We start from the raw sequence: 13,165 nt of genomic DNA, 5'->3' as shown, positions 1-13,165 counted from the left end.
CTTCCGCCGCACCTCTTTGACACATTTGCCAACTTGCTACTCAGTCGCTGCAACTCAGACCGCAGCCTGTAAATGTAAAATAAAATATGAATAATAAAACACTTAAAATGCTTCTCCTGCTTTTGCATCATAACAAAATGACTTTAAGCGGTGCCCAAAATAGCCTTCTTACTTAATTTTCTGACATGATTTATCGAAATTCCCCTCTACATACTAATTTAAAGAGACAGGAGTAATTTGGCTGACCGCTCCACCACTGCGACCATCATAGCTGCTCCAGTGTGGCTCACACTTCTTCTCCATCCTTTTTTTTAGTACTCTGGGAAAGAAACATTGTCCTGCTCAGGGTAGAAAAAATAGCAGCACTGCTGCCTTATCCTTTTTTTTCTGTTGAGTTTCAAATTTTTTCGTTTAGTTGATGCTTTTTTCCCGAAGCAACTTACAGTGTAAAGGTATTTACAGTGATTTACTATTTTAAACAGCTGGGTAATTGTAGTAGAGCCGTTTTAGGGTAAGGACTTCGATCGAGGGTGGTACAGCCAAATGTGTGAATGAAATCGACAGCCTTTGGGTCAAAAGGCAGCAGCTCTAGTCACCATGCGAATGTGTGTATGCTCAAACAGGATATAAAAGGCATACTTATAACTCTATAAAAGCATTATATTATGATGGTCTGCAGACAACTGTCTTCTTTGGTTCTTTGTTCTGATGTTGTTTTCCTTGCCTTATACCTGTGTTAATGCGCTCTGTGTCACTGCGTGAGAAGAGCTCTCGATAAAAATAAATTGAACTAAACTGAGTGGCTGGTGCAGTGACTTGGACCAGGTCCTGCTCTCCGATGGGTCTAGGGTTCGAGTTCCACTTGGGGTGCCTTGCGACGGACTGGCGTCCTGTCCTGAGTGTGTCCCCTCCAGCCTTTTGTCTTGTGTTGACAGGTTAGGCTCCGGCTCCCCACAACCCCATATGGGACAAGCGGTTTCAGATGATGTGTGAATGAAATTGATTAATTGAATCGCATATTTACATTTTTTCTGTTTGCAACCTTATGTTAAGGGCAGCTATTGTAAGGGACAGCTGGTAGTGTAGTGATTAGAGCTGCTGCTGTTGGACCCATAGGTTACAGGTTCAGATCCCACCTTCAACTCTAGTACCCTTGAGCAAGGTTCTTACCCTAAATGGCTCAGCTGTATAACTGGGTAAATAATTGTTAGTCACTTAACACTATAAGTTGCTTTGGAGAAAGGTATGAATAAAGGTAAATGTTGCGCTAAAGAGAAGGTTAATATGAGCTCTCGTCCATGTTTGTGTGCTGAAGAGTGGTCCAAGTGAATAAACTCTCTGAAGAAGGGAAGAGGGTCATAGCCTGAGAACATGAAGATTATGAAAGTGTCTGAAGGACAGACAGCGTGTGTCTTGTCCAAGGGACGTGCACCTGTCAAGTTGAGATTTGTCTCAGAAGTGTTGGATGCTGGAAGCTGAACCCGTCCGTTCCCCAGCAGCAAATCTGTCAAAGCTCAACATGTTTTTCACAAAGCAAGTACCACACTGCACCGTGGTTTATTACATTTGTCCATTTAGCAGATAATTTCTTCCAAAAGCAGCTTACAATTATTCATCCATTTATACAGCTGGGTAGTTTTTACTGGAGTAATTTAGGGTAAGTACCTTGCTCAAGGGTCCTACAGCTGGAGGTGGGATTCAAACCCGGGACCTTTGGGGTGCAAAGGCAGTGGCCCCTATTTCAATATCTTGGATCTTCGTTCATACAGAGCATATGCTCATTTGCAATGGTTTTTCTTTAGTTACTTGAGCTTTATTCTAGAGTAATTCAGATAAACCACCAGGCACTCCTGCAAGACATGGGATTTAAACCTGAGTCCTACTGGAGAAAGGTAACGACTCCGAGCATTATGCCTCCTGTTGCCCCGTGTAGTCTTCTTCCTGCTAATTCCAATCAGTGCTGTATCTTTACACTTACTGAATAAGAATGACTCAACAGCAATGACCACTAAACCAGAATTAATCTCTTCTATATACACAAACATGCTAATCAAACCAAATGTTTGGGGTTTTTGGGATAAAGGTGTCATTTTATATCAACCACAGCACCCAATCTGACAGTATCTTTTCTGTACACTGTATATACACTGTAATATAATATACTCTGTAACTGTTATACGGAGGCAGCTGGTAGCGTAGTGGTTACAGCTGCTGTTTTTGGACCCAAAGGTTGCATGTTTGAATCCCACCTCCAGCTTTAGTACCCTTGAGCAAAGTACTTACCCTAAATTGCCCCAGTGAAATTACCCAGCAGTATAAATGGATAAATAATCGTAAGTCGCTTCGTAGAGAAGCGTGAGATAAATGTAATATCCAACAAAAGTTACTTTCAGTTGTTCAGCATGTGATAACAATTATTCCTTTGTAACATTACCCAGTTGTATAAATGGGTAAATAATTGTAGGTAGACTAACATTGTAAGTGACTTTGGAGAAAAGCATCGGCTAAGCGAATACATGTGAAATGTGTTATACTGTATGTAAATTACGGCAGTAAGCAAGAGGTCTGGCGTGCAGGTAACACTTTTTTAATGTTTAGGTACACTATTAGAACACATTTTGCTGTAGATGTGTGTACCTATAAGGTCGCGCCATCGAAGAGCAGTTTGGCTCCATCAGTACAGCTGACATTCCGAAGGTTTGTCGGAAGAATGAAGCAAGACTCTGCCACATAACTTGAGATAAATGTGCCACAGACCGAGCGCTGCTTGTTTACTCTGGTGTGGCTTTCTACCGAAGTCTGATTAATAGGCTTTTTCTAAATCTCCCCATTGAACCTGATGATCGAGAAATAGGCCTGTCATGTCTGTTCATGTATTGGTAATGGAAATATTTCCCAGCAAACAGGACAGTACTGTGAGTGGAGCAGGGAGAGACACTGTATCCTCTCCCTGAAAACCTGTCTCATGTGTCTGTGTGTGGGGTGGGGGATTACCTGTTGTAATGATGATGCGAAACTGCCACTCCTGGCATCGAGATCTCTCCGGAAGAGCCACGACACCATGATCGGTCTGCGTGTGGGGTTCCAGGCCGCAAATGTCTGCAATAAGACTGAATCTGCCCAACCAGTCAAAACAGTACCTTGTTTCACAAGAAAACCTGAAATGCTGCTATTCTTTTGAGGTCTTTCTCCACCCTTCACTGGCCTTCCTTTCTGTGAATCCAACTGTGGTTTGGGGGCTAAATCAAATCTTCATCCCATCCTTCTACCTATTTGTTTGTGAAAACATCTCAATGGATGTTTGACTTTGATGATGAACCTGCCGAACCACAGAGCCACAATGGTGACACGGCGACTCCTAGGGATCCTTCGATGAGTGCATATTGAGTGCCTGTGTTTCGCTGGACATGGTGACACGATGCATCCCATGGCGAATATACCGGGGACTTGCTGGAAGGCATGATGGTGTGGAGGATCCTCAATGAAAGACCTTTGATGGTTCCTGAGGTGGTCAGGTATGGTAGAAAAACCCAAACAATCTGAATAACTCAACTGTCAATCAATGCACTTTAGACTAAAATCAATTCTAATTTAAATATTTATTCATTTAGCTGACGCTTTTCCCCAAGGTGACTTCATAACAATAATAATGCTATTATGGTAATGTTAGGGTTGTACACTCAGCTACTTAATGATCTATACATCAGGGTGATATTTAATGAAGCAGTTCAGGGTAGGTACCTTGACAAGTATCCTAGAGCAGGGATTTGAACCCAATTTCATTTTATACTTAACAGTGACACTCACATCTACGCTACCTGTTGCCTTGTTGCAAAGTGTGGATTTCCAAAGACAAAGTGATATAGCAAAGTTAGTGGTATGACACAGTAAAGAGAATGTAGAGTAGTGAAAGTCGCAGTAGAAGGATCAGTGTGATTGAAAGGCAGGGTTTTACAGTTCCAGTGCTGGAGGGTGAACTCCTGAAGGTTTTGGATAAATTCAAGTAATGAATCACCTGAATCATCGCACTTCCTTGGCTAAACCTATTGGACGCGTTTCTCGAGCTTTTAGTGACATACACAGAGAGCAGTATTTGGCCTTCTGGGACAAGGAGTTGAGTGGAGAAGGGAGTTGATGGAAGAAAATCAGCCCACACGACTAATAGCTGAGAACCCTGGTGAAGGATGGAAATGTACCAACAGATGTTCACTCAACATGGTAGGTGTACAGTAGACTGAGTTGCGGTTAATCACAGGACTTCTCTAAGACGTGTGCAGGACGGTCCTTTATCTGATTCTTACCGAATCAGTGTATTTTTTAGAAGAAATATTATATTTACATTTATTTATTTAGCAGATGCTTTTCTCCAAAGCGACTTCCATTAAACTCTATGTAGTGTTATGAGCCCACACACCTTATTCACCGCGGTGACTTACACTGTTAGATACACTACTTATGATGGGTCACTCATCCATACATCAGTGGAACACACACCCTCTCTCTGTCACTCACACACTATGGGGGGAACCTGAACAGCATGTCTTTGGACTGTGGGAGGAAACCAGAGTACCCAGAGGGGACCCATGCAGACATGGGGAGAACATGCAAACTCCACACAGACTGGGCGGCGATCGAACCCATGTCCTCTCGCACCACTCAGGCGCTGCTGTCTCTATAATACAAATATAAAAAAATATTAAGAACATTGGAAGTGAAGGTGGCCAAAAGAGAACCAGCGATAACTCGTTCAGATCCATTTGCTTTCTGCCTGTGGAAATAGATGAGATGTTGACCAACTGCAAGCAATAGTGGGACTCAGTGCTGGAATTTCACAGAATATGGACGTTGTAGTACTGCAGTCATGATTTTATTGCAGGGGAAATGCAGTCTTTAGATACTGCATGTTGCTGTTATGTGTTATTTTTATATTTACAAATGATACTTTCATTTTAGAAACTTATTTTAGCTATTTTTTAAAGACACATGCAAACCGTACTTGTGAATGTATTTCTGCTTGTTACTTATACGGCTGGATGTCAGAGATTTACAAATGCATGCAGAATTTTATATTTGCCTCTTTTAACAGAATTGTTGTACACTTTTAAAGAGATTGCGTGAAGGCTTAAATGATGGAGATAGTGAATGCCACCAACGTGTTTCTAAGGGCTTTCTTGTGAGAGGAGGGGGATGAATATAGCAATTTAATACTCCACTGTCACCATGGCTACAGCCAGTTACCATAGTAAAATGGCTTGCTCTTTTGTTAATGAGAAATAAAGATATTAATGATGCCAGAAAATCCCAGCTCATTAACTTGTATTACTTTAGCAATAATGATTTGTAATAACAATTTATCACATAGGATTAATGTGGAAATTCATCAGTTTTCCACTGGCTCCTGAAGACAAGGACAGGTATGTCGCTGTTCTCGAATCAACGGAGAAAAAGAGCCTCGCTATCCAGGACACTGAAAGCAAATTAAAATTCTAGACAGGAGTTACAGTTATTTGTTCTGTTTTTCCATTTAAATTGGGAACTATGTGATCTGGCACTTATGTAATCTGACAGAATTTTCATCTGTGGGAAATATTTGTTACGAGAAAACCGGCAGATAAGATAGAACATGTTACTCTACAATTTCAGTATAACAGAGTGTCTGGTGAGCCGAGTAAAAAGATAAAAAGAGGAGACCAGCAGGAGCAGGATATCACCAACCAACAGTTATAGACAAGAGCAGTAAAAATCTCAGGATGGTTGGTTGTAACTTCTCAAAAAGTCTCAATGGCAACAATGTGCTTTTCAGTATCGAAATGACATGGAGAATTCCCTCTGAAAGAGCTGCACAGGGAAGAGGGTGGTAACTGCTCTGACTAAAGCGTGGCAACATTACCATGAGGGTATGGGATTAGAGAGCAGGTTGCTGGTTCAAGTCCCACTCCTTGGGAATACTGCAATTTGCTAGAACAGGGAACTGACTCTAAACAGCTGCAGAAAAAATTCCCAAGTGTATAAATGCTCTAAACATTGTAAATCTGGATCAAAGTTTTGGCTAAATAAGATACACACACATTTTCAGAACCACTTGTCCCATACAGGGTCGCGGGAAACCGGAGCCTACCCGGCAACACAGGGCGTAAGGCCGGAGGGGGAGGGGACACACCCAGGACGGGACGCCAGGCCGTCACAAGGCACCCCAAGCAGGACTCAAACCCCAGACCGACTAGAGAGCAGGACTGCGGTCCAACCCACTGCGCCACCGCACCCGCACTAAGTAAGATACATTAATTTCAAACATGTATGAATAACTGGTGACACTTTTTTCGTAACAGCCACTTTACTTGGTAAGGAACTTGCATGCAACTTCAAATTTCTTTTTTTGAAGAGGTAGTGACTTAAGTGACTTACCTGGTAGCATGGTGGTTCGTGCTACTGTGCTTGGATCCAAAGGTTGTGGGTTCAATCTCCATTTCTAGCTATAGTACCCTTGCTGAAGGTACTTACCCTGAATTGCATAAATGGGTGAATAATGTTAACTTTAACACTGTAAGTTGCTTTGGATAAAAGCATCAGCTAAATGAACATATGTAGAACTCCTTGCCTGAGTTGTTCTGGGATTTTAAGATGCTGTGGTTGCATGCTATGGAAGTTAATGTTTCTCAATGAGAAAATTACACTTTATAGTGATATCATAATTACAAGCATCCATGAATGTACAAGGAAGAAGTGAAGAACTTGTGTTTCAGCAAGAAAGGCAACCATGCAAGACACTTCTGGAGTGACGTCTCAAGTGTTCTAGGAGCCGACCTAAAGTGCTTTGCAAACAAAAAAAAAGATATGTTGTCTAAATCCATTCATAAGGTTGATCAATAGGGTCCATTTAATCATAACTTTTTGTACAGCACATGTGGCTGTATTTTTTTTCAAAGTAGGGCCTAAATATGTTTATATCTATTTATGTATGAGACATCATCTGTTCTGTGATTGAGTCAGAGTGAGGGGGTGCAGTGTTACAGTGGCACAGCGGGTTTGGCCAGTGCCTCCTCTCTGGTGGGTCTGAGGTTTGAGTCCTGCTTGGAGTTCCTTATGATGGACTGGCATCCTCACACCCTGTGTTGCTGGGTTAAGCTCTGGATGAGCAGTTTCAGACAACGTGTCTGTGTGATTCAATGTTAATGCAATAGTTCATTTAACAAAAGTTGAAAGTTTTAAGTCCCCAAAAAACATGGAAGCAAAATATTATACGTATTACTTCTGTGGAATGATATCTCTTACACAAAATAACCCATTGAATCATGTCATTCAAAGCCAAAACAGTCACTTTATTTAACAAACACAATTACAAAATAGAAATTGCCACAAAATAATGAACTGCATGTAAATAACATACAAAAATCTCATGCCTACCCAGTAGGTATCTTGTACACTTCAGTTGTATGTACATATTTACATCTCTATTACAAAAATATAGCTATGAAATTCCTTTTTACTTTGATTCTTAACAAGAAAGGGTGACCTCAGCTGGATCTCAATCTTCCGTTGAAATCCTGCTTACATTGTTTAAAAATCCCATCAATCACAGGGTTATTTTGGAACTCTTAACAAACCGATATGTTGAACAGATCCAAGCCGTAACAGAAGGCACCCAAAATTTTTCCAATGTTTATGTCAGTTTGTTTGATCACATTTTGGAACGAGAGGGCCCGAACCTATGATATTTACAGAAAGGAAAAGAAAAATACAGTCACACCCCATAATGCTTGACTGTCTCTGTAAACCGGTTGAAAATGAGAAAATGCTTATAGAACAAGTCCCATGTAAGTTAAAAAAAAAAATGTGAAAATGAATATTTGTCACCATAATTGGCCATGAGAAAACAAAATTTGGCACGTGACCAACACACACAGAACCCATGTATACCTTTACAAGTCCTGACCGCTAGACTCATTGTTCCAGACCAGCGTTTTCATTACCTGGGGATTCCCGGTTTTAAAAAGCCAAGAATCGCTTAAAACAGTCACATTCGATGATGAAACACAGCGGTCACGCTATCACGCTTACGTGTATTTCGCTCGGCTGAGGGAAAAGTGCTCATTTCGTAAAAATGATGAAAGGAAGGGACCCGAGAGTTTCAGCAGATCTCGGTCGTCCTTGGAGAGAGTGTGGACTGCATGTCTGACAGCGGGGTGTTGGCTGGAGAGCTGTAAATGCTCGAAGGAACAGGGGAGGGGAACCCGACTGCTCCCTGCGTGCCAAACGGACTGGAGCCTGAGGGGTACATAGTGGCAACTGACGGGGACGGGTAAGAGTTGTGCCCAGGAGACGGGTAGCAGGAGGGGACTGGGGAGGGGTAAGAGGAGACAGGCGAGGGGTATGACGTGACCGGCGATGGGTAACTGGAGATGGGGGAAGGGGCCGAGACGGAGCCCACCGCCTTCTCCGCCTTCTTGTCCTTCTGCCGCATGTGGATCTTCGTGTGCCGCTTGCGCTCGTCGCTCCGGGCAAACTTGCGGCCGCAGACGTCGCAGGCGAAAGGCTTCTCGCCTGTGTGCGTGCGGATGTGGGTGGTCAAGTGGTCGCTGCGGCTGAAGTTGCGCATGCAGATGCGGCACTGGAAGGGCTTCTGGCCCGTGTGGATGCGGATGTGGCGAGTGAGCTCGTCGGAGCGGGAAAAGCGACGGTTGCAGGTGTCCACGGGGCAGGCGTAGGGCCTCTCGTGCGGCGGGGTCTTGCTGGGACGGTTTGGGTACTTGCGCATGCGGCTAGGCTTCGTCAGCTGTGACTGGTAAGTTCCCTTCGGGTCCTGTGAGCCCGTCTGGGTGGCAAATGCCCTAATGGTGGACAGCGGCGTAAGGGAGAGAGGAGACTGTCCAGTTTGGGACTGGAAGGGCTTCTGATCTGGAGGCATCAAGGTGGTGTCGCACTGCTGCTGGGGGAACAGGTAGTCAGGAATGATGGGAACAGCGAAGGTGGAGGGCTTGCCGTTAGGGTACGCAGGTGGAGGATATGGGAGGGAGCAGCTTGAGGGGTTGGGGAAGGTCTGGCTCTGCTCTGGAAAGATGTCTTGGTTGCCAGTGGCAATAGTTGGTGCGGCGGAATAGATGGGGTTTGAATCGCCGTGGTGGGTAGAGCAGCTCAAGGTAGTCTGGGAGGAGAAGGAAGAGGAAGAGCTGATGGGCAGGGCAGCAGAGGGCAGTGCCGATGTATTGGTGGGTGCTGGCATCCCCATCAGTCCGCTGAAGAGGCTGAATATGGGCTCGGCCCACAGGCTGTTGCTGCAGGCGGCCGCCGGCTCCAGGGTGAAGCGGCCCGTGTACGAAACAGGGGGCAGGCGAGGGGCAGCACAGCTCTGCTCGGCAAGGGTCTTCTCGGAGCCCAGGGAGATCTCCGACAAAGTGTCTGCAAGACAACAACAGCAAAGGGAGCCCGTGAGACACCTGTCCTGAGAGTGCCAAACACGCCCCCCGCTGCGCCGTGCCGGCTTTACGTTCCGGGCAGGCGAGGAGGAGAATCCTGGACAGAGGGAGAGGGCTTCCCACGCTGTCAGGAGACGCTGACGCAGCATAGGAAAATCCCCAACAAATAAGAGCGTCCCTGCCGCCCCTGTTACTACAGGCATCCAGCACAACGTCGGCCAGCCCTGCCTGCTTCTCCACTCCACTTTCTAAGATCATTAGATCACCTGGTTTCGTCATCAAAGCTGCAGCTCAGCCGTTTCATTTTTTAACGTGCAGAATGTTTCTATCTTGAGAGAACCTCTAACAAACTTTGACAATGTCACATTGTCACTGTAATAAGAGCATATGGCGTTGAAATTACAAGCAAGTCTATATATTAAACACGTCAACATACTGATGTCCAAAACTGATGCCCAAGTCATTGATTCTCATTCATTTGGAAGCTTGATATAATAACTGAAGACTTTTGATTTGGTTTGTTGGTAACTGATCAGAAACGGTTACACACATCAGCACTCCTAGGGATGAATAACTCAGTAGTTCTTACCGGCTGTCAGGTGGTCATACTGTTCTCCTGGCTCTCCTGACCCATATCCCGTGGCCTCCGGGGCAGAGGCGGCATGGAAAGCGTTGGAGTGGAGCTGCAGAATCTCCTCCAGCTTGGGGTAGTTGTCCATGGGTGAGTGAGGGAAGCTCAGGGGCTCCGAGATCTGAGGTACAGGCAGGAGCATCTCGGTCTTGGCCGCGGCCATTCTTCACGACCGATGCTGCGGTTTGCCCGAGGAGGAGGAGGAGGCGGAGGATGCTGAGGGGAATCACCAACTCTCCTCCAGGGAGCGAAGAGATGCTGCTGCCGAACAACAGCTGCAGCAGCCTTTGAAGAATCTCCAGGGGGATTTTCTTTGCTTGATCTCAGCGCTCTCTCCTCTTCCAAGAAAAGAGAGAGAGAGAGAGAGAGGAAAAAAAATATCCACTACGTACTTCAAAAAAAAGAGTACAATCATCAGATGTGCCCAAATCGGCTCATTCCCACAAGTGAGCAAAGACGTATTTGTTAATTGCTTGGTCAAGCAAGTAAAGCTGGAACCGTTTGTTGTTGTTTACTTTCGTGTAACGGACTTTTTTCCGTGCTCGTGCACTTTAATGGGACTGTTCAGTAGGGCTGTGCTGCTAATGTTTCGGTGAGCCTCTCCGAGCTCTTTCACATTTCAGAGGATCCCCCACTGTCTTATATACCCTCTTGCCGTGACGCAGATGTCCATATTTGGAAGAAAGGAAGTCCATATTTAGGCACTGCGGTGGAAGACACGTGACGCTGGCGAGGTGGAACATGGAGCGCGGGGAACCGTTAAACAAAACGTTCGCGCAGAAACATAAAGCGCGTGTAATCCCGCAGTCCAGTGGTTGCTTTCCAACTGAAAAGTGCAAAGTAAGGACCAGAAATCATCGACCCCCCCCGCGCCGAGTGTTTCACTCGAGCACATATTCGCCGTTTTGTAGAAGCGCCGTTTCTGCCGGAAACTCGGGGCACCAACATACCATATAAGGTCATGCCTAGACATGGATTGGTTCCGGTCCGGTTCCACTTCCGTGCCCTTATTTGGAGTTTCCTGAGGTGGCGCTGAGCGCGGCTCGTCCACGAGCGGGATCAGCGTGCGACTGAGCGCCGCTGCGCAAAAGGAGCGGCGAATGTCAGCGCTGTGCTTGCGTTTGAATTTAACATATTTTTGTGCTTTCACAAGCGTTGACACTTGGTGCTTATCCCATGAGCTGCATTGCAATGTAAAGTCAACGCTTTAATGCAGCTGCTTTTGCGCGAAATGAATTGTGCGTGCATTGATTTGTGAAAAAAAAACAACAGTATAATTATAATAATAAAAAATGATAGTAGTAATAATGCAACAGGATATAAACATTTATAAGTCTATGGGGCATAAGTGCAGCAAGAAGATTGACATATCCCCCCCCCTCCAATATTTACCTGATGCTTTTCTCCAAAGCAACTTACATTGTTAAGGTTACAATTATTTACCCATTCATACACCTGGCTAATTTTTACTAGAGCAATTCAGCATAAGTACATTGCCCAAGGGGACTATAGCTGGAGGTGAGGCTCAAATCTGCAACCTTTGGGTCCAAAGGCAATTGCTCTAACCACTACACTCCCAGCTTTCCCTTTGTTTCCTGCTTTATGCATGACTCAATTTATACCATTGTTGTTGTTCTTTGGACACACACTTTCTGATCCGCTTGTCCCATACGGGGTTGCAGGGAACCAGAGCCTACCTGGCAACACATGGCGTAAGGCCGGAGGAGGAGGGGACACAGCCAGGACGGGACGCCAGTCCGTCGCAAGGCACCCCAAACGGGACTCGAACCCCAGACCCACTGGAGAGCAGAACCTGGTCCAACCCACTGTGCCACCACACCCCCGTTCTCTGGGCAGTAAATGGTAAATTTAACATCATCAGTATATAGTGGTTTGAAAGAACCCTTCCCCTCCTCAGCCACAGTAGTGCATTGTACAGCATTGTGAATGGATTGAAAAGCTGAATATGATGTGAGTTGCCTTCCCTTCAAATGTTGCATTTATCTCATCACTGCGTGTGTCCAGAAACAACTGAAAGAGCTCCTGGGAGCATCTATATAAATCCGGTTAGAACAAGCAGTGTTGAAATTGTCGGAACAAAGTGTGATTTCTCTCTTTCTGCTTGATTTCGTTATCTTTATCAGGCGAGAGATGTTCTAGGCTGTGAAATGAACAGAGATGTTCCTGATTGTGGGGTGAGATATGTTGCAATGCAAATACTGAAGTGGTGACTTTTGAAAATGAACCGATGGCTTATAATAATCTCTCGATGTTTGACTATATGCTGTCGACTGTGTGGAAAAGGTGCTCCACTCCACAGCTCTCAGCCAGGTAATTTTCACCGAGTGTCTGACAGATAAGCTGCATTCCCCGCCCAGCACTTGTGGCGAGTGACATCCATCACATGACTGCCACTATAGTTTATTTCATTTCCAAGAGAGGGATGTGATTGAATGAATGTCATTATTTTACAGATTATGGTCACTATTTTCATTGGAGTGTTTCATGATGGGGGGTGCAGTGGCACAATAGGTTGGACTGCAGTCCTGCTCTCTAGTGGGTCTGGGGTTCGAGTCCCGCTTGGGGTGCCTTGCGATGGACTGGCGTCCCGTCCTGGGTGTGTCCCCTCCCCCTCCGGCCTTACGCCCTGCGTTACCGGGTAGGCTCCGGTTCCCTGCGACCCTGTATGGGACAAGCGGTTCTGAAAATGTGTGTGTGTGTGTGTGTGTGTGTGTGTGTGTGTGTGTGTGTGTTTCTTTCATGACTGTACCCGCAGCGCTGCGCTCACACACTGCTGTGCTTGGCTCTTTCTACTTTGCGTTGCTGGAGTAGCTTCTCTCCGTGGCAGTTCCCACACTGCCAAGCCTTATTATCTTCTCCCCACACCGAAAAGAACAACAGAAACATGCACTTTACCAGCTGCCAGAAGTACATGTACTTGATAAAGAAATGCCCAGCGCCTAAAAGCTGGACAAAGTGTGGACATTGCAGAGAATTACCGGGATCAACTGTAATACACTGTTTGGATTAGATCAAGTTCCAGAGAATATTTCGGGTTGCGTCGAGGGGGGGGGGTTTCAAGGTGTTGTACTAAATTAAATACTGAACAGGCATGATTTCT

The 13,165-nt window shown here is 45.3% G+C and overlaps 1 protein-coding gene across 1 annotated transcript; it reads right to left on the bottom strand.

Moving 5' to 3' along the window:
* Window positions 1-7,345: 7,345 nt before the first annotated feature.
* Window positions 7,346-10,645, bottom strand: LOC108934077 (early growth response protein 1-like). The gene is made up of 2 exons (XM_018751582.2): window positions 10,003-10,645; window positions 7,346-9,396 (listed from the first exon to the last, which is right to left on the bottom strand). Exons 1-2 carry the CDS (start codon window positions 10,205-10,207, stop codon window positions 8,129-8,131), a joined length of 1,473 nt encoding a protein of 490 aa, XP_018607098.1. The 5' UTR covers window positions 10,208-10,645; the 3' UTR covers window positions 7,346-8,128.
* Window positions 10,646-13,165: the final 2,520 nt, after the last annotated feature.

This window comes from Scleropages formosus, chromosome 4, assembly GCF_900964775.1.
Source record: "Scleropages formosus chromosome 4, fSclFor1.1, whole genome shotgun sequence".
Taxonomy (NCBI): domain Eukaryota; kingdom Metazoa; phylum Chordata; class Actinopteri; order Osteoglossiformes; family Osteoglossidae; genus Scleropages; species Scleropages formosus.
This window is presented reverse-complemented; position numbering and strand designations above follow the sequence as displayed.

Coding starts and splice junctions, on each gene's coding strand:
- LOC108934077 (XM_018751582.2), bottom strand. CDS start 10,207: ATGGCCGCGGCCAAGACCGAGATGCTCCTGCCTGTACCTCAGATCTCG. Junction 9,397..10,002: donor GTATGACCACCTGACAGCCG/GTAAGAACTACT, acceptor GTTGTCTTGCAG/ACACTTTGTCGGAGATCTCC.